The sequence below is a fragment of the Colossoma macropomum genome, unplaced genomic scaffold (genome assembly GCF_904425465.1).
Source record: "Colossoma macropomum unplaced genomic scaffold, Colossoma_macropomum, whole genome shotgun sequence".
In the NCBI taxonomy this organism is placed as follows: Eukaryota; Metazoa; Chordata; class Actinopteri; order Characiformes; family Serrasalmidae; genus Colossoma; species Colossoma macropomum.
The window spans coordinates 18843595-18863524 of NW_023494786.1; the positions used below are offsets into that span (position 1 = coordinate 18843595).

General features: G+C 39.3%; 1 protein-coding gene across 5 annotated transcripts; it reads left to right on the forward strand.

Moving 5' to 3' along the window:
* Positions 1-1322: 1322 nt before the first annotated feature.
* rffl (ring finger and FYVE-like domain containing E3 ubiquitin protein ligase) lies at positions 1323-19093 on the forward strand. 5 transcript variants are annotated; one of them, XM_036563067.1, is made up of 9 exons: positions 1323-1603; positions 2214-2298; positions 6087-6136; positions 7448-7645; positions 10572-10967; positions 12751-12822; positions 15956-16166; positions 16343-16366; positions 18837-19093. In XM_036563067.1, the coding sequence occupies exons 4-9, from the start codon at positions 7460-7462 to the stop codon at positions 19016-19018; spliced, it is 1071 nt and encodes a 356-aa protein (XP_036418960.1). In that variant the 5' UTR covers positions 1323-1603; positions 2214-2298; positions 6087-6136; positions 7448-7459; the 3' UTR covers positions 19019-19093. The 5 variants fall into 5 exon arrangements, with proteins under 5 accessions (XP_036418960.1, XP_036418962.1, XP_036418961.1 ...); XM_036563069.1 differs by having other exon boundaries at positions 2248-2298; XM_036563068.1 differs by having other exon boundaries at positions 6087-7645.
* The last annotated feature ends 837 nt before the right edge of the window (positions 19094-19930 follow it).

Below are 19930 nucleotides of genomic sequence, written 5' to 3' on the forward strand. Positions count from 1 at the left end.
GCGTGCTTTACACCACTCCATCCGATGCTTGGCGTTGTGCTTGGTGATGTAAGGTTTGCATGCAGCTGCTTTGCCATGGAAACCCACACCATGAAGCTCCTGCCGCACAGTGTTTGTACTGAAGTTAATGCCGGAGGAGGTTTAGAACTCTGCAGTTATTGAGACAGCAGAGTGCTGGTGACTTTTATGCGCTGTGCACTTGAGCACTCGGCGACCCCACTCTGTAACTTTACGTGGTCTGGCCACTTTATGGCTGCGTCGCTGTGGTTCCTAAATGTATCCATTCTTCAATAATACCACTCACAGTTTATCGTGAACTATCTAGGAGGGAAGAAATTTCATGAACTGACTTGTTGCAACTGTGACATCCTATTACAGTACCACGCACATTCAGTGAGCTCTTTAGAACGACCCATTCTTTCACAAATGTTTGTAAAGGCAGACTGCATGGCTAGGTTCTTCATTTAACACACCTGTGGCAATGGGACTAAATGAAACACCTGAAGTATTAAGAGGTGTGTCCTGATACTTTTGTACATGTCGATTGGAACGATTTAGTGCAGTGGTGGTGTCCACTCTGGTGTTTAATGGAGTTTGGTGATTTCCTTATTTTAACACACCCTCTAAATCTAATGATTAGATAAGGAGTTAAACAGAAAAATGTCCAAACTGAATGCTTGTTCTGTGCGTTTCCCATGTGAGTGTGCATTATTTAAGACCTAATTCAAATGCAACATGTGTTTGCATTTCTGTCTGTAGTGGCTGGAAAAAAGTTAATATGGAAAAGCAAAGATCTTTGGACATTTACTTTTCATTCTAATGGTATAATTTTAATGGTATGAGTCTGATATTAAAAATGGAAAAACAATGTACTGTTTGTAATTGCATTTCCACACCGTTGCGCCTCAGCTCTCCCAAAATTAAAATGTACTTGCAACCCTGTCAGTGTCAATGTGGATTGTTAATGTGTGTGTTAAAGAAGGGAAAACACCAAAATATACAGGGGAAGATCTCCAGGACCAGGATTTAGAACCAATAGGAGGAGAAGCACAGGCCCATGTAAGCCCTGCCCTCCAGAGTTTAGTTTAAACTCTAACTTAACACAATTACACAAGTAATGAAGTTCTTCGGGACGCTGAAATATTATAGACAGGTGTGTGAGAGTTTGGGGCTGGAATGAAGCTCCCCAGGCCACCGGGAGGGCTGCTGAACAAGTTTAACAGGCTGTAGATTCTCATGCAGCCATCAGAGGGCGCCGTTGCGTAACATTTCTTAATTCATACTACGTGCGCGTTCCCGATATCGTGACGTTTCCAACGTTACGCGCACGTACCAACAGCAACGGCTGGACCGTTGAACTTCGAAGTGGAAGAGGAAAGACTGGACCGAGAAGTTATAGCTAACCTAGTTTACTCAGTAACAGCGGTTGCGCTGATAATAGTGGGATATCTGGATCTTTTCTGTCTTCGGTATCTGTATGCACTGGAATACGGAGCTCCTGTTTTGTTTGTGACCGTCTACTGAAAACTTTGGAACCCTCAACAAGTTTGGAGCGGCTGTGAAACACTAACTTTTAGTAGCTGTCTCGCTTGAATATGGAGAGGTAAGTGAAGCCACAAGGGCAGACATACATCGCTTTGACTTGCTCATACTGAGAAACTGAAGTCACAGGTAGGTTTTGCTGGGTATGACCTGCTTGCTTCCTTCCTGTGTTTTCACCGAGTTCATGTTTGCCAGCTCTTGCCGTGCTCATGACATGGCAAAGCAAGTTTTTAAATCGGCAGAGAGATTCTGACTTGGTTCAGTAACGTTAACATTTCTTCGACGTTTAAGCAATTTTTTTTCCTCATTGCTTGAACTACAGCCACTGCAAAATGCTGGGTGTGTTTCGGGCTTCGTTTGACGGACAGCAGCTGTTGGCTAACAAGCCAGAATAAGTGCTGCTTTGCTATCTCAAACCCTTAACAGTTGTTTTAGCCTCTTGGTTCAGTTACAGCTAATAATTGCAGACTTGGACATATTTAACAGAAACTAAAAACATGACTTCCCAATCTACTATCACATTCCTCTAGTTGTGCCTAGTTATGTACGCTGACAAGCGGACGAATAGTGTAAGCTATCAGGTTTCTTCATAGAGGAGTGTAACTGATTGTGTTAGGGAATTTTTGTTTACATGTTGTGGTAAATGCTCCTCTTCGCTTCTCATGTCTCAGTTTTTCTTCCCTACCATGCCGGTGATATGCTCAGCACTTCTCTCAAGATAGTTCACTGCTGTACCACCTCTGGATCCTAGTCAAGGTAAGAACAATGGGACAACTAAGATTTGTCAGTTTATCATCAGTTTGGTCATTGAGAATCGTTAATGTTTTGTCAGCTAAATGTTTCTTGTTAGTTTACCAATGATATGGCTGGTTAAAAGGAGAGTAACTCAGAGTACAGTAGTTTGGATTGTGCAGTCTGTGGCCAACAGGTACAACTGGCTGTGTTCTTTTTAGGAAGGTTAATGCCATTCATTCCTTCTGGTGATGAGACTCATATACCTGCCTGGTCATGTGGCAGAGCCAAAAACTTAGCAGTTTGAAACCCTAAAGACATGCTTGTCAAACTGAATGGAGAAGGTGTCACCATAACCCACTATTTTGAAGCATCAGGTTTTGCAGATTTTCATTTGTGTGGTTAGGCACTCAAAAAACACTTCCCAGTTTTCCAGCACAGGTGGGTTGTTTTAATAACTGAAATTGAGATTGGGTTAAATCATTACATATTCCGCAAAATATAACTGTGAAACCACTTTGAAACCTGTAATGGCATCTCCAAGAACCAGAAGTGCTTGTATGTGCAGGCTGTTATAAGATGTCTGTTGCAGCGGATGGGTAGGGCCACGCAGCTTAGTGGTTTGCAAAGTTATATTGCTCATTATCGCCAAGATCAGAAATGAAAAATGATGACATGAGTGTAAATATGACTATAACTGATTGCCTGTTAAAGCTTGCTAAGCAATAGTGGGAGCCTTTCTTAGATTACTTTTTTATAATGCCAGAGATGCAACACAATATATAACTTAACTTTTGTGAATTGTATCATGTTTCAGGCATGACAACTCACTTCTTTTAAGAATGTTTTGTGCAAACATACAAAGTAGCTTAAATATACACATTTTTGCACACCCAGGATATTATTTCTAGGTCTATTTCCAAAAGATCAAAAGCTTTAATTTAATGTAAAACAGAATTCATGTAGTCTAAAATAAAATTTAAAGTAGGTGTGCTTTTATATATACTGTATAGTCTGTAAATGTAGGGATAAATAAGGGACCTAAATTTGTTTCTATTATTTTTATACAGCTGTAAACTGTTATTGTGAACACTGAGTCTTAGTCAAATGGCGTTATATTCCTCTGTGAACTGTCTTGCCAAAGCAGTGCCATTGTTAGTGTGGGCCTCTGCTGTGGGACTATACAGAAACATTGACAATAGTGCATCATTGGGAGAGCTGGCAATGTGGGAGTGCCTTTGTTGCCTTGTTGAACTTTGTACAGCCTGCCACATTTGCTGACACTGACGTATGTGAGCGAGAGAAACAATCTGTGGATCATCAAACTGATCTTTGTTCAGAATTAATGTTTTTTTTGTTTTTTTTTGAGTTTGCTTTTAGCACACGTCAAAGGATAAAACAAATTCTTTAGCCTCAGCTTTTTTGTTATATTTGGTCTGGAAGAATCTCCAAACAAAAGGTCTGTCTTGTTGGTTGTGGTGTAATGTGCCACTGGTATCAGTATGAAAAATAGTTCAGATTGTGGCTTGTTTCTTTCTGCTTTAAAGATTTTCTGCTGTTGTTTCCAGCTGTTTATAACCTGTTTTAGAACTTCATCCAACGGTTATCCCCTCTTTCTTTAAGGTAACAGCATCTACTCTTCTAGGAAGCCTTAAGCCTTGTTTTTTTAACATGCCCTCACCAATTTTGACTGGCCACTCAAAAGTGTGTTGCACCTATGTTACACAAGTGGCCATTCTCACACTAGGCAGGGAGAAAGACTGAGGAGTTTTTCAGCTCTGAATGTGCTCTCCCTCAGCTAGGTTAGCGTCAGTGAGCTAATTAGCTAGTTAGTCATGGGAAACTCTGTAATGCAGAACTTATTTTTTTATTTTTTGAGAAGTCCGAACATAATGTACGTAAAATTAGTGAATAATTGCTTTATCTGACTATAAGATTTGGTTTAGAATTGTGATGTATTGCTCTTCTTTTTTGTTCTTGCTAGCTGTCCCAGCATAGCAAATGGTGTGTTGTAGTTTTGAAACCTTAAGTATTTTAATCTCATGGCTTACAGACAGCTTTGTTTGAAGTTTGAAAAAGGAGATGCATTAGATCACAGTGATTTTTGGGCCAGTTCTGCAGCTGAAGTCATCGTTATGGGCTCATCTAACAAACTTCACTAGAACTAATATAGTAATGAAACAGCCGTTGGGGAAATAATGAGGCCAGGTTGATGAGGACATGTTAAAAACAAACACAGAGGTGAGGATTTGATTGCGTTCAGCCACAAGAGCGTTAATGAGGTCACAAACACCACTCCAGCTCATCCCAAAGGTATTGGATGGTACTCATTCAGTCCAGAGAAAACAGTTCCAACACTCCAAAACTCAGTGTTGGGGAGCTTTTTGCCCGTCTAGCCAACACTCGGTATTGGATATGGTGACATTAGGCATATCCGGCTCTTCCAGGGTCTTGTTCCTTTGGCAGTGCTTTTTTTCAAGCAGACTGTACAAGCTGGGATGTGCGCAGTTGAACACCTGTGTCAGCAGTGAGTCCAGCTGAATTCACTAATTAGAAGAGGTGTCTGGATACCTTTAGAATTAGAAGTGCAAAGACTTTCAGTGAGAACTTTGAACTAATTCTGCAGCGGCCTTAGAATATGTTCTTTGGCTTCTTTGTGAGCTGTTGCTCTAGTGCCAGGTGAGTCTGTCTCTGTCTCCATGGAAGCAGCTTTGTGTCTTTGTAACTGACTACCACTGCAGGCTATTAATAGGGAACCATGGAGGGACAGACTTGCGCTGCTCTTACTTTGCTTCCTTGTTATTTGACACTTCAGTTTGTTCTTGCATTGTCTTTTGTGGTTTGGCTCAACACGTGATCTGTGACCAATCTGCATACACACGGGCTTCCCACTGAGGATTTCACAAGGAGAAAAAAAAAATAAACGTCATCTTGGTCTCATTGTTATTTATTAACTTAAGTAATCTTTGTTTCCATTGTTCACAATGATTTTAAATAGTCTCTGCTGACTCACACATATGGCCTAGTCCTTATATCAAGATGTTTAGATTTTCTATTTTATATTATTTTTACAAACCTCTGCCGCAGACCATTTAAAAAATATATATTTTTCTGCAAATGTTAATGCACAGTTACTTTATATTTAACTTATGTAATTATATTATTAGTTTTGTATGTGTATAGCATGTATTTGTGCTCCCTTCCAGCTGTAAAGTCTCAAAGCTTAATTAACTTTAAACCCTGAGTGACTCATTAGGGATGGTTAGGCAGGTCAAGAATGGACTTTATTGTTTCTTAGATGGATATTAAAAAAAAAACATCATCTTTACTCACCCAGTTGCTGTTCATTTCCATGTGCGTTTTGCACATTGGTGTGAAAACCTTGTCACAAATGATTGTGCTCTCTAGACCTATAAAAGATTTTTAAAATGTAGCATTATTTCATTTTGCAAAATGCTAAAGATTTCGTTATGCTGTTGCAGGTGTAAGGATAATGCATAATTTTAAACGACTTTCTGGGTATCTCAGCAGAAGCCTGCGAATAAGTTATACTTCTCTGTATCTGGAAATGAGAAAAGGAGTTATTTGGGATCATTTTAGATGTATGTCTCGCACATCTTGGACACAGCCTGACAGAGACAGACGATTGCAGTAACTGTACAGGCAATTAGGACTGTACATACAGTAGAGTACTGTTCTAGCAACGTGAATCTCGAGTAGCTGCAGTATTTTAGTCTCTCTGGTGTATGTTGGGGTTGTGCAATGCATGCATCAACAGGATGTCAACTGATTGAATGGTGATTGTTTTCCAGCTGCAGTGAAGACAGCTGCATTTTTCCAGTTTCCTCTGAATCTCGAAGAGGTACAGTAATACCATCTTAATTGCTAACACTTTAAAATTAAAATTTGTTAATTCTCCAATGTTAGGCTGGCCTGTATTCTGCATTATAGCAAATAAAGTAGTTAGCTGTCTAATGAGGTGCAACGATTAACAAAATTAATTTTGATGGGGATGATTGTTGACCTGATCCAACTAACAACAGATTCATTTAACATTGTTCTCCTCTACGATGAACAGAGTGAAGCTCTGTGTTGAAATTCTAAACAATTCAGATACTTTACAGAATTTTGAATGGATATAGACAAAACCTAGAGACACATCAGCTTTTTGTGTGTGCTTTAAAAATGATGGTGTCATTCTAGTAGGAGCAGTGTTGCAGGGCTCCTGTATCTCACCCTGCACACAGTCTCTGAATTAATGATGGGAGTCCTACTTCAGCAGCCAAGCGCCAAACTACACACTGGTTTGCAGACAGCGTAAAGGTACCCCAGCATGCTGTTATTGATAAGGGAAGGACGATGTAGTCTGTAAAATGACTAATTCCCACCTGTAAGTCTGAAGATCACATGGTGGATTATGATACTTGGAGGTAATATTAGCGTATAATTGTGGATTTTGTTTTGCTAATGATGGCTGAACCATGCACTAATAAGATGAAATGTGTAGTTTGCTGTTAAGTAAATAGACCCATAAACGATAGCAGCTAATGGCTGAAGTCCAGGGAAGAAATTCAGAGAAAAACCTTCATGCTAATCCTGACTGAGACTGAGAATCAGCATAAGCATGATCTTAAATAAGGAAATGTAGTATAAAAAGTAAAACAGTCCTTCAGTCATTCATATCCATGTACCAAAGGGGATGGGGAGGGGTGGACTGCTCTAAGATTGCATGGGCAATGAAAATGAATTTTCATAGTTGTTTATGGCGTATGCTTGTGGTTGTACATCTTTCTTTTCTTTGTATTTTAGTGCTTAGACATCAAATGACCTTTTAAAGGTGATATATTGAATTAGTGTAAATGATAGTATGCTTGTGGCCTTGTCGCTTGGAGTTCATGGAAAAACCTATTGATCACTATCACAGCAAACTGTGTAGCAAACCGACCTCAAGGTGACAGTGTATTCTTTGTATTGTCTGTTTTGCTTCGCTGTAATTTAAGGCCAGTGTAGTTTGCTTTTGCATAGTGATGTTTGGATGTTTGGGAAGGAAAACAGTACTTTTACTTTGGATTTGTTTGCATTTATTACACCTACATCCTGCTTTTTGTTTTTGTGTCCTATTCATTCTTTGTGTTTTTTATTTTCTTTATTCCTCTGTGTTTTTTATTTTCAGTAAGTGTGGAGTATGTGGGCCAGTTGTTGTAACTGGTTCTGCTTGGACTCGTCCAACATGGAGGAAAGCAGTACAATTAGAACTAACTCGCGCCACCAGGCGTATACCAACTCTGGCTACAGTAGCTACCCATCTCCCCCACCCCCAGACCACACCTGCATGGGCTGCGGAGGACGCTTTGACACTTTGGCCAGGAAGGTAAAGAACATCAGCAGCCTTTTTCTGCTCAGCTTCAGGAGGTCTTTTATGTTCTTAATATATTGCACACTGCTACAGGGCTGTTTTGATAATTCAAGATCACAGCATTTTCCAGATATCAGTGTATCAGATCATGATTAAGTTTTCCGTAAGTTAATGAACCTATGCAGTCTGAGTACTGGGCATACTGACATGCTAAAAAACATGTTACACACCTGACGGCTTGTTTTGATTTAATTATTTTGTTCTGTTGTGCTGACATTAGGACATTAACAACTATGTTCACACTAGAGATGAAATGGTTACCGGTTTCACGGTAAACTGCGGTAAAATTAATGACGGTTAGTAGTACCGTTTGAACTTTACAGTATCGTTAAAACCGCGGTCGATTACCGCGGTGTGAAAAACTCGGAGATTCGGAGATATTTCAGCCTTCTAAGAAGACCAAGTCTGACGTTTGGTCATGTTTTGGGTTTTATAAGAATGCAGAAGAAAAGTTAATTGAAGATGACTACCCTGTCTGCAGAACAGGCCGAAAGAAAATAGCGGCGAAAGGGGGGCAACACATCAAACCTTACGAGTCATTTCGCGACCACCACCCGCTACTTTTCAGAGAATGCAAGGTTAACTTTAACATAGAAGTCTGTGGGGACTTCGAAATAGAAGAAATGTCACGGTTTGTGTGGTTTAACTTTTGCTTATGGTTCGTTAATAATGTTAAATGAAGCTTTTAGCGTCAAAAAAAAACAATCGGTCAATCAACTGTGAATCGAAACTAAAGCTTGTAACACACAGTTCTGTGGAGCAGAGTCTCCAAAATGAGCTCTGAGTTAAGTCACACAAGCTCCGGGACGAGATGCTGCAAAAGTTCAATCTGCACAGCTCCCCTTTCTCGTCTCACGTGCAGTGTTTACTGTCTGAGAAGAGAATAACACTGTCTCAAATCACTCAGTGTCCCCTACATAGTGCGCTACTTTTCAAACAAACACGATCATCATTAACAAGCAGCTGAGTTTTAAATAGGGAGTTTGTAACCTGTTGTTAATGTTGATTATAGGTGACTGACTCGAACGTTTCACGCACTCTTTGGGTGAAGGATTTGCTATTTCATGATCCACGAAGTGCACTGCGTATTGAAAAAATAATAAATAACGTTAAAACCAAGAACACAAGCCTGCGTTCCTCTTGTCCTGTTTAATAAATACGCTGATAAATAGTCTATACACACTTCAGATTTAGCATGAATAACACCACAATGAATTCAGTAATTAGTTCGAGTACATCTGTAACACGAGCTGCTTTCTTCAGCTCTCTGTGCCACAACAAAAGCCCAAAATGACAGACTATCTGCACAGAGTCTTTAGGTCAACATTCCTCCATGACTTTTCCCAGGTTCTGATGGCCGATGGTGGAGCTATGATGTGTTGCTAGTTAGCCGAGCCGAGTAGCCACTGTCCAGAGTCTTTGCTTTACTCACAGGAGCTGTTGGTATGTGCCTGTTTTGAGAGGCACACGCCGTTTCTGTGTGGCAGGTGCCACTCGTTACCAGTCGTCGGTGTCAGGTGCCATTCGCTAAGTGGCACATGCTAGTACGTGCCATTTCCGGACGGCGGAGTTGCCACATCCTGCTGCCAGATGCCACTTCGGGACTGAACCCCCTCTCTAATCAAGTTAGCGTTAGTTAGCCAGACAGCTAACGTTAGCTTCCGTTACTGATGTGAAAAAGGTCAAATAAAACTAAAGCGCGATAAAATGAAAGTTAAGACTACTGTGTCAGCGCTTCGTGCTGTTTATCAGTGTTGCCGATGTTTGTTTCGTTTCCCAAACGCTTTAGCTGAGCGAGCTAACGTTATTCCTCCTAATAAACAGACACACGTTCAGCTCTGTCTCTTCATTCTTCACCACCATCACTGTAGCATTTTTTCTGACGAGTTTTCATCGATATTAGCGTCTGAGGTTTTAAAAACGCTGTTAGAAAGAGAAACCTCACAAGTCAAAGCACCGTTTTCAATGTAGATAAGTGTAACGTAGCGTCATTATGCTAGTTATAGAGAACTATGCTGCCTGTCACTGCACAAAACGATAGAAACAGACGGTTAAAGCAGAAGAGAAGACAGATCTGGGGTTTTCTTAAAGTTAGGACAGAATTTAGGAAATTCTGTCGAGTTAGGATGTTTCTGTAATGTTTTCCTATCTGGAGTTAGGACAAGATTATGAACTTAAGAACTGTTGTTCTGTAATAGCTGTCCTAAATTGAGTCCTAACTAAAGTTTCATGGTGACTAAGCAGATAAGATTTCAGACTTAAGAAGTTTCTGTAATACAGCCCCAGATTTCCAGAAAAGTCATGTATTTATTTAGTTTTCAAATAATAACAAATCATTAATGGTACAGGCAATATATTGTCCAACATTATTCACCTAGGTAGGAATCCTAATCCACTGTGATTGTCCTCTTGGGGTTAAGCAGTGAATTTTTCTAAGCACACTGAAACAGCACAAATAGACTTTTCTTGTTTCGTTTAAGCTGAAGAGAACTAAATCATTTGAAACTGCATTTGTTTGCTTAACTTGCGTATCAGTATAGTTGGCTAGCTTCAAACATAGTAGACCTGTTTTATATATTTGTATTGAATTTGCATTTATGGTTAGGTTGGTGTTATTTTTTATTTTTTTTCTCTCCAGTAGCTCATAGCTAGAGAACCATTTACCAAATTTGCTATGTTGCTCTTTTGGCACAAAATCAATTTGAACTTCTGTTTGTAGAACAGGATTCATGATCATTTTAATCACTTAACAGAACAGACTAAAATCGTTCAACCTGTTAATGCTGGTTGTAAAATGACCTTTTGTTTCACTTTATATCGGTATTTAAGAAGACTGCAGTGTATTTGCATGGGGAAATGACCACTCTTTTGCTCTTTACAGCATATATGTGTGGACTGCAAGAAGAGTTTTTGTGGCCGCTGCTCTGCTCAGTCAGCGCCCCTTTCACGGCTATGCCATACCTGCCATCGTTTCCATGGCACCATGTTCGAACGAGCGGAGCTAATGAAACTAAAAGTAAAGGACTTGCGGGACTACCTACACTTGCATGAAGTTCCCACACAAATGTGCAGGGAGAAGGAGGAACTCGTTGACCTGGTCCTCGGCCAACACACACCTACCTCTGACACCTCCACACCAACTCAGACACATGATCACACACAGCCATCTGAGCAGGAAGCCCCCTCTGTACCAACCCCAGCTACTGTGCAGCCCCATGCAGGGAACAGTGTTACAACAGATATGGCTTCACAGTCACACACAGCAGTGGATGAACAGGTAAGTAGATAAAAAGAGGAGGTCCTCAGTATTGACAAGTTCTCAGATGTATACCCTTCTAATAGCCTTTCTACAAGGTCTTTCACAACTATTGCGGCATTGAAGTCTCAGTGGCTTTTGATATATACTAAGGCCCAATCCCATTTCTTCTTTTTACCCCTACCCCTTGTTATCAAGTGTCACCCTGTGGTTGAAATCTTGCCCTACGAAATGGGACAACCCTCAAGTAAAACATTGTTTCATTAACAGGCTTCTAGCGGTGCTCTGTAGGAGACCCGGCCCGTCTTCAGCGATAGTAGAGAAGGGAAAACTTCAACAGCCTCGCTGCTGGACTTTAGTTACGTTTAGAGCATCATGCTTTCAAAGAGGGGGGCAATTATTTATTATCACCCATCACAAATTCTTTGGTGATATGAAGCTGAAGTCAGCTATTCAACTATTCGCCAGCTTGCTTGAATTGCTTGAATTTTTTTGTTCCACCTTAAATGGTTCAGGCGTCAATACTGCTGGACCATTTAAGGTGGAATGGGAAAGTTAGCTAGCTAGCTACCAAAACATTAGCATGCTATTAGCGATTTTTATGCTTGTTATGAAGAAAACGACCATAATACATTGTAACGACATTAAACTAAGATAATACGATAATTATAGTAATTTTTTTAACGGAGAAAATACTTATGGGTTTCTTGTGGGTTTCTTTGGTCGCTTGCGCAGCCGTCTTGGAGGTTTTTCTTTTTTTCTGATAACACTCCGTTTGGAGTGTGCCTCTGAAAAATCTCCGTTTGGAGGGCCATGTAGCCCTAACACTTCGCCCTACCCCTCCATCTCAACAAAAATTGGGACACCCTAACCCTAGACGTGAACGCGCAAAACGGAGGGCTAAGGGCTAAGTGGTAGGGGCAAGGGGTCAAACGTGATTGGGCCTAAGAATACTAAACAGTTGAGATAAATGAGAGCATATTTTCACTTTGTGTTCTCTTATCAACTTTTCAGTACTTACCATTTGTAAGAAATAGGTCACATCCAAAGAAGGGAGGCTGAAATGCTCTTATTTTTGTTTAGAAACAAAGAAAGGCATCCTCTACTTTTTCACCTGTTTGTCTTTTCAATATCAGTGTAACTAGGTATACAGAATAAGGGTGGGTAATTTTTTTCGGGGGGATAATATATTATTGTTATCAGGATGTGCTTTTCTGGGCATATAGTGAAAATCGTTAGTACTTAAAGAACATTGACCAACTGCATGTTTCGTTACAAAGAGAGCATAATTAGCTCTCTTATAATTAGATTTAGTGCATAGCAGTGTGTGAAATGTTGAATAAAAAGCATTCTACTGTTTTTGACAGGTTGTGTTCTTTTTATTATTATTATTATATTTTTTTTAACATTAAATGTGGCACCACTGGTGCATTTTATCAAGGTGTTAAAATAACATGATGCATATTGTTTGCGGCATGAAAATATAAAATATCATATATTTTTGCCATATTACCCACTCCTAATACAGAAAAAGTAAAAAGTACTAATGGAGTTCACTGTTTGCATAAAAAAAACATTTGCATAAAAAAAATGCTACAACAAATCGACTAGGTTGGCTGTGACTAACCAATTAGGTTAACCAGTGGGTTTAAAATGGGCATCATCCATTTCACTATAGATATTTCTGTGTTTTTTTTTTTCTTCAAGCCATGATATTTATGTAGAGGAATATTTGTGTCAGTAGTCGTACATTTGTGGAGAGTTAGGTGTGGCTGACCCTGGCTGTGTGACTTTTGACCTTTAGAGCCCATCTGTAGCAGAGGAACCAGTTCATATTGAAGTGGACACAGAGCTTCAGGGGGAACAGGAGTCCCAGGTAGCCTTACTGTGGACTTAAGCCAGTGTTCTGTCTCCCTCTTGCTGCAACAGAGCTAGGATTGTAAAATGAAGAAGAGGACAGAAGCATGATGGGAAATCAAAATTGTGCAATGTATCTTCTTAAAAAGTGCATTCTTAACCAACTTTACTTGGAGAACTTTCTTGATCTTGATGTCCTCTCCTTCAGTTTGTTCCTAGCTAGTCTGTATGAAAGGCATGAATCATTCTGGTTTAAGCTCTTCAGAATAAGCTGTTTCGGTTAGGGCTGTCACAATTATTACATTATCAAGTTTATGTTGTGCTGCAACAAACAAAATGTGAACTAAGTAAATGTGAATGAAAGTAGTAAATTCATTGAGACATCATGTTCTAACTTCTAACATGTTTAGAGGGCAGAGTAATGTTTGTTTATTTGTTGGATATGTAGCTTATTCTAACATTTTTAGTACGTATACTGGCAGAAAGTTTTTTTTGTTGTTGTTTGTTTTGTTTTGTTTTTTGGCCTGTATTTACTCTCTTGTGTTGGACGTCCTTTACTCAGCTCTACACACTTTTATTATTAATTATGAGTATTGATTGGACTGTACAGCCAGTGTTAGCTACTAAGTACACATAGCTAGGAAGTAAGTACTTGTATTATATTAGTTGCAAACAATGAACAAGAAAAGACAAATCATTAATTGCGGTTACTTATATGGCAACTAGGCCTACTCGTCAGATAAAATTTCATGATTGTGACAGCCCTAGTTTCAGTCCCTCTTTATACTTCTTAAGTCAAATTCTAATCCTGACCTTAAACCTGCTGTTAAAATGTCTCCTGGGGTAGAACATCAGTACTGTACTTACCAAAAGTTAAGACAGTCTGATAAGCAAGGTGTTTTTACATGATGATTTACAAGAATATCGGCTTCATAAATAAAAATGTGAATTTTAAGGGCTAGTTAGGGATTGTAGTTAGATAACAAGCCAAAAGTGGGCAGGAAGGCTCCCTAGGTGTTCTAATAGTTAATTATTAAAAGGGTACTTCTGTCACTTTGTAAAATATGTAAATTTGGCAGCTTGTTTTCAAACTTAAGTCAGTTTGATTGCTTAAAATGCTTTCCACTTATCTTACCAATTCCATTTTGCATGTGATCTTACTGCTTGTCCTGGGCTGTGGTGTCTGTGGCCTTTCAGGGGAATTTTCTGCTTTGTTTCAGATGCTCACTTGAGAACATGAGAACCTCTCAGTGTATGTGTTCAGCTATTCATATTTTAGTGTTTTGTAGTTAGACTATCAGTTGGAGAGGTAGACACTGTGTAAATGCTGAAGAAGACCTTGATCTTGAGTAACGATGACCTATGATATTATTTAGTTTATGCTGTTTAAGTTTCTGTAGGTTAGAAAGGTTTTCAGACGTTTTAGGCGTTGCTGTCCAGACCACATTACATTATATAACCCTTGACTTCACTGGGGAAAAAAAGCTTACTGGAAAACATGTAGGCAAAAACCTGGCTTGACTGACTGCCCGTATTGTGAAACTAAACACAATTTTACTGAATCACAGACTCACAAGGGCACACCCAGAGATCTTGTCAACAATTCAAACGCATGTACTCACATGTACACCAGTCCGAGTTGTTGAAATGCCTCGGATTATCATTGAGTTAGAAATGTTGACGTTGAATGTAGGTCATAATGTGTTTGTCACTAATCATGAGACCAAGCCTGGTATGCTAGGCAGCACAAAGCCTAATGTCACACTATATAACACAAGAAAGGACCTTCTCCTTCTTCTTTACAGTATCCTTTTGAATGGTTGTGGCGTGGCTGATGAGTTGTCTAGGGGGTTTTGCTGTGTCAGCAGCTGCTGCATAGCTGGCTGAGAACAGACAGCAACAATTTTCAAAATAAGCATGCATCTGACTGAGATGGCTGTGTTTAGCATTAAATGTTTTTATGAAGTGAAGTAATTGCTTCTGCTTCCTGACAGTGTTTAACATAAATCTTCTAAATTGTCCAGCTTATATGTCTGGCTTATTGAAGTGGCAGAGCCTCATGTTTGAAGGAGTCAGTTGTATCAAGGGGGAGCACCATGTACGTTTCAGATAACTACAATTGTGATGAAATGGAATTTGCTGCCTTCTTAATTTACACTCAGTGGGCAGCCAGTTATTATTACTAAGACTTGAAACTGCACTCAGTCCCACATTGAAATTCTATCACATTCTGAGGTTTCAAACTCATAAAAGCGACACAGATCTCATAAAAGCAATAGCCAAGAAGTTCCTGTTTGGTTGTTGCTCAGCGACGTCTATAACCAAGTGGGACGCATTAGTTACATCTCATAACAGTTTTAATTTCCTGTTTCAGGTCCTATGTCACAGATAAGGTAAAAGACCATATACCCTGAAGGCACAGAAGCCTGCAGTACCCCAGTACCTCTAAATTTGCACTTTTTAATCTGTTTGTCCATTATATTTCCCCAGTTTAGTGGTTCTCGTTAATGGTTTTGGGGTACCACTGCCCTTCATGTTGTAGTGCTTTCCCTACTCCAACACACCCAGTTCACCTCAGGAGGGACTTTAGAATTTGTTGCACTAGGTGTGGTACCCCAGGACCAGGACTGAGAACCACTTCTCTGTTTGAACCATCCTGAAAGTTGATAAATACCAGTATTAATTGGTCAGTACTCCAACAAGGCACTGATGCACCATTTCTATTCCAGATCAGTTGGATGATTATTTTTCATCAGTTGGTCTGATCAGGGTGGTGACAAAAACAAGAAAAAAGCTCAGAATTATTGTACAAACAGAAGAGAGCAAGGAGGTAATCAGCAGTCTACCACATGGGAGAGATCAGTCTAGTCTTGTGCAGCGTTTTGCAGATTGTGTTGTGGTTTCAGGTTGAGTTAGAGGAAATAGCAAACTAGATTGTGATAACCATAAAATCATCCCCAAGTGAAAGTCTTATTATTTGGCTTTGACAGTCTTTAAAACTTAAATGTGTTTTTCCATAAACGACTCGCTCTCAGATTCATGCTGGTTGACAGATGCATATGTCACAATGTGTGAAACGCACTTTGATGAAGAAAACAGGAAACAGCTTCATTACCTATGTACCTCTTTTTTTTTTTTTCTTGTTTATTTAGTCATCAGACTCTGAGGAGGTCTTGCCCTCTGGTCGACGGGCATCTTTGTCAGACCTAGGGTCTGTGGAGGACATTGAGGCTCTGAGTGTGCGCCAATTAAAGGAAATCTTGGCAAGGAACTTTGTCAACTACAAAGGCTGCTGTGAAAAATGGGAACTGATGGAGCGAGTCACACGCCTATATCATGACCAGAAGGACCTGCAGAACCTAGGTGAGGTGACAGTTTTTGTTCTGGAAATGAGGCTGCATGTAAAATTAGGTACTGGGAAGTTTATTTTATTTATTTTTTTTGTAGAAACAGATACAAAATACAAAGAAATGTAGGGCTTTGTTTTATGAGCTTGTTTACTTGCTCATTCTCATAATACTTTATTTACTTTTTTGCAGTTTCTAATACCGGTGATGGAACAGGTGAGTCTTGATTTATGTCTGTTCATTTTAATTGTTTCATATGTATTGGAAGCCCAGTGGTTGATCACAGTTGTTCATATGCTGATAAGAACTCAAATGAGCTTAAAAGGTTTCTTGTGTATAAACGACTTCAGTTTGTAAGTCATTTAGGTTGCATTTATACTTTTATACTTTGTTTTTTTTGGTCCGGAACAAAGCAGAGCATCACACATTGTTGCATTTTACCTCTAGTTCACTTAGTGTTCACTTAGTGTTCACACTAACATATTAATCATCAAACCAGTGAAGGTGAACAGAAGTATTACAAATAGAAGGTCACAATAGATTAGAGATAAGTATCAGTAGGATTTTAGTAATACGGATATTGATACTGATGCTGCTGGTGAATACAATACTTACAGACATTCTTATTGATACTACTCTCTATAATTTGTTGCAAAAAACAAGGACATGGCATGAAAAAATGTAAAAAGATTCAAAATGAAAAGAGATAAAAAGGCTGTGATCATCTCCCTACAGTTGATAATATTAACAACCTTAAGCAATACAAGATTACTTACCCCTGGTTGTCAGGACAGCTCACAATAAGTTCAAACATAGGCTACCAAGCAGTTAGCAATTTATGCTGTGCTAGCTACTGAATTATATTCAGTACTGACTGTTAATATTACTACTTCTGCTCTGCAAAGCTGATTTAGGTTATCGAAATATCCTAATTATTCTTTTAATGCTGGAAACATTTTCTGATAAGGACATTTATACTATCAAACTATTCTACCTATAGTTTTAACACAAAGCTGAAGTCAGCTTCCTTTCCGCCAGCTTTTTGTTTGAATTTTCCTGTTCCATCTTCAGTGGTGCCGCAGTTATTATTATAATGCCTGAGGCATCAGCATGTAACTGCTGCACCATTTAAGCTGGAACTGGAAAATTTGAAAAAGAAGCCAGCATATAGGAAGCTGACTTCAGCATCATAGTTTTAGTGCTGGTAGCATTTTTGCTAAGGTGATTTAAGCTGCTGCATTACATATATTTCGTTTAGCTGAATTATCGTTAAATTTCATAAAGCCAGCCCACACTTCTGAAAGTTCTACACTTTTACAGCACCCCTCCCACTGATCCGGTCTAGCGCGAGCCGTTTGAAAATGCCTGATGTAGAATGAACTAACATTACATAAATACCGATTGCAGCACCGTTTGTTCAGGAACTTGACTGATATTTCAATACTGACCAATCAGGAACCGGTACCAGTTTAGATACCTATCCCTACAACTGATTTTTTGACGTAGGATACGTACGATAACAGTGACAGTGTCCACCAGATTTTCTGAATCATGCTGATCTCTGTTCTGTCTGGTCTTTTTGGTTTTATTTATGTCTTGTTTTATCTGTCTTGTGATATTAGCACAATAAGCCTCAAGACTCCTTACATTACCATGGTCTGGCACAACGCAAAGCAGGGTGAAATCTCTGTAGCAGCCTAGAACAGCTTACTGCTTTTACAAAATAAAGAAACCTTGGCACCTTAATGCATAATGTGGTTTATGTGTACAGTCAAATGTGTATATTGAGTTTTTTCTTATGACTTCAAATGTGTCTTAGCCTCATTTTGAAACTGAAACTGCTGTATAATTACTGATTCAGAGCTTATGAAGAACAAAAACAGAAACAAAACAGCAATGCGAAACTCAGCTTTTTCATGTACCAAGGAAGATCACAAGTTCGATCCCCGGTGATACTACAGCCATCCATAGGGAATTCAAGAGAGCACAATTGGCTTTGCTCTCTCTCCCTCTCCCTCCATCACCCAGCACGATGCTAGCCAGCACAGGCGTCAGTTAGCTGACGTAACAGATTTTTTGGTGGTTAGCATTCTCCTCCAAGCACGTTCAACTGCCCAATGACGTTGCATTAGCATTCTCACCACCTCTAATGAACCACCCTAACAGTGCCATCATACAAGGGTTCATTTTAATCAAACAAAACCTGACAATTCTGAATCTGCCCTTGGAGAACTACAGAAAATATCTTGTTTTCTAGCCTTCAGGTTCTCATGAAAAATAGGATAAAAGCTTCATTGATGCTAGTATATCCTGCTGCTCACTAGGATTTAGGTTCTCTTTAGGCCCCAGTTACATTCATGTCACACATTTTTTGTGTACATCTCTGGTTAATTGACATTTGCAAACACTCTTATTAATAGCAGGTGAATGTAGTGTTAGGAGTTTCGACCAAAGAGTCTTGCTGGTATGGCAATGACATACCCCTTTAACGGGAACTCAAACATTCAGATTTCCATTTGCGATGCAGTGGTGTTATCCACTATGCTATGCAACCACTTTTAACCTGAGGAGAATATCACTGACCACATGTGTAGTATTAATATTGTGGGTCTGTCAGTCTGTATTGTATGCTGTAATATGTTATGCACTCATTGTAAATATTTTGTCTGTCTTCTCCTGTATTCAGACACAACAGGTAGACCTAGTGTGGAAGAAAACTTGTGCAAGATCTGCATGGACTCGCCAATTGACTGTGTGCTGCTGGAATGTGGACATATGGTCACATGCACAAAATGCGGCAAGCTCATGAACGAATGCCCCATCTGCAGACAGTACGTGGTTCGGGCTGTGCACGTTTTCCGATCCTGAACCAGTGCTTGTTAAACTGGGAGCAGAAATAAAGTCGTGTGTGTGTGTGTGTGTGTGTGTGTGTATATATATATATATATATATATATATATATATATATATATATATATATATATATATATATATATATATATATATATATATATACACACATACACTTTTAATCTTAACATATGAACATCTTTGCCACTTTTGTCTCCCCTGATTGACCTTGGTGATCCAGAATTGGTACACTTCCCAGCATATGTTTAGTTGACGTGTGACTGACACCTGGATACACTAGCAATAACAAATTATTCACATATTTCTGTTGTTGTAGAGATGGTGTTGCTAAAGGGTTTGTTAAAGGATTTTTACAATATGTTGCTTTAAACTGCTGCACCTACTAAAGTGCTCGATGGGGTGTGCTGCTGTTAGGCTTTGGGAAATAGTGTTGATTGTGAAAGAAACTCATCTGCTAACAACTCCATTTTAACTCAGAAATGTCAGTAGTTGTATTTTTGTAAAGGTTATTGCCAGCTGATGCACTGGTTGGAGTTGAATGCAAAGGCAAAAAATTGTACTGTTGCTGCTGTATGCTACTGAAATGATTGATGACGATGAAGTTAAACTCATCCTCAAGACTATTTCAGGTCCAAATTTTGGATGTTTTTGTGAAACTGTGATTTTTTTCCCCCCTCTATTCATTTATGAGTGGTCAAGCCAAAGAACAGAACTGGATCCTAACACAGCTTGATCTCTCTCTCTCTCAAGTCTCTTACTTCACACACATAGTTGATTACTTAACAATTGCCTTAAATATACTGAAATAAAGGGAAATTGACTGAAGTCCTGGCAAGGATGTTCTCTCAGTGGTGATGTATATGTCAAGGCACTTTTGAAAATGATTGCTCATAGATTCTTACTGCTTTA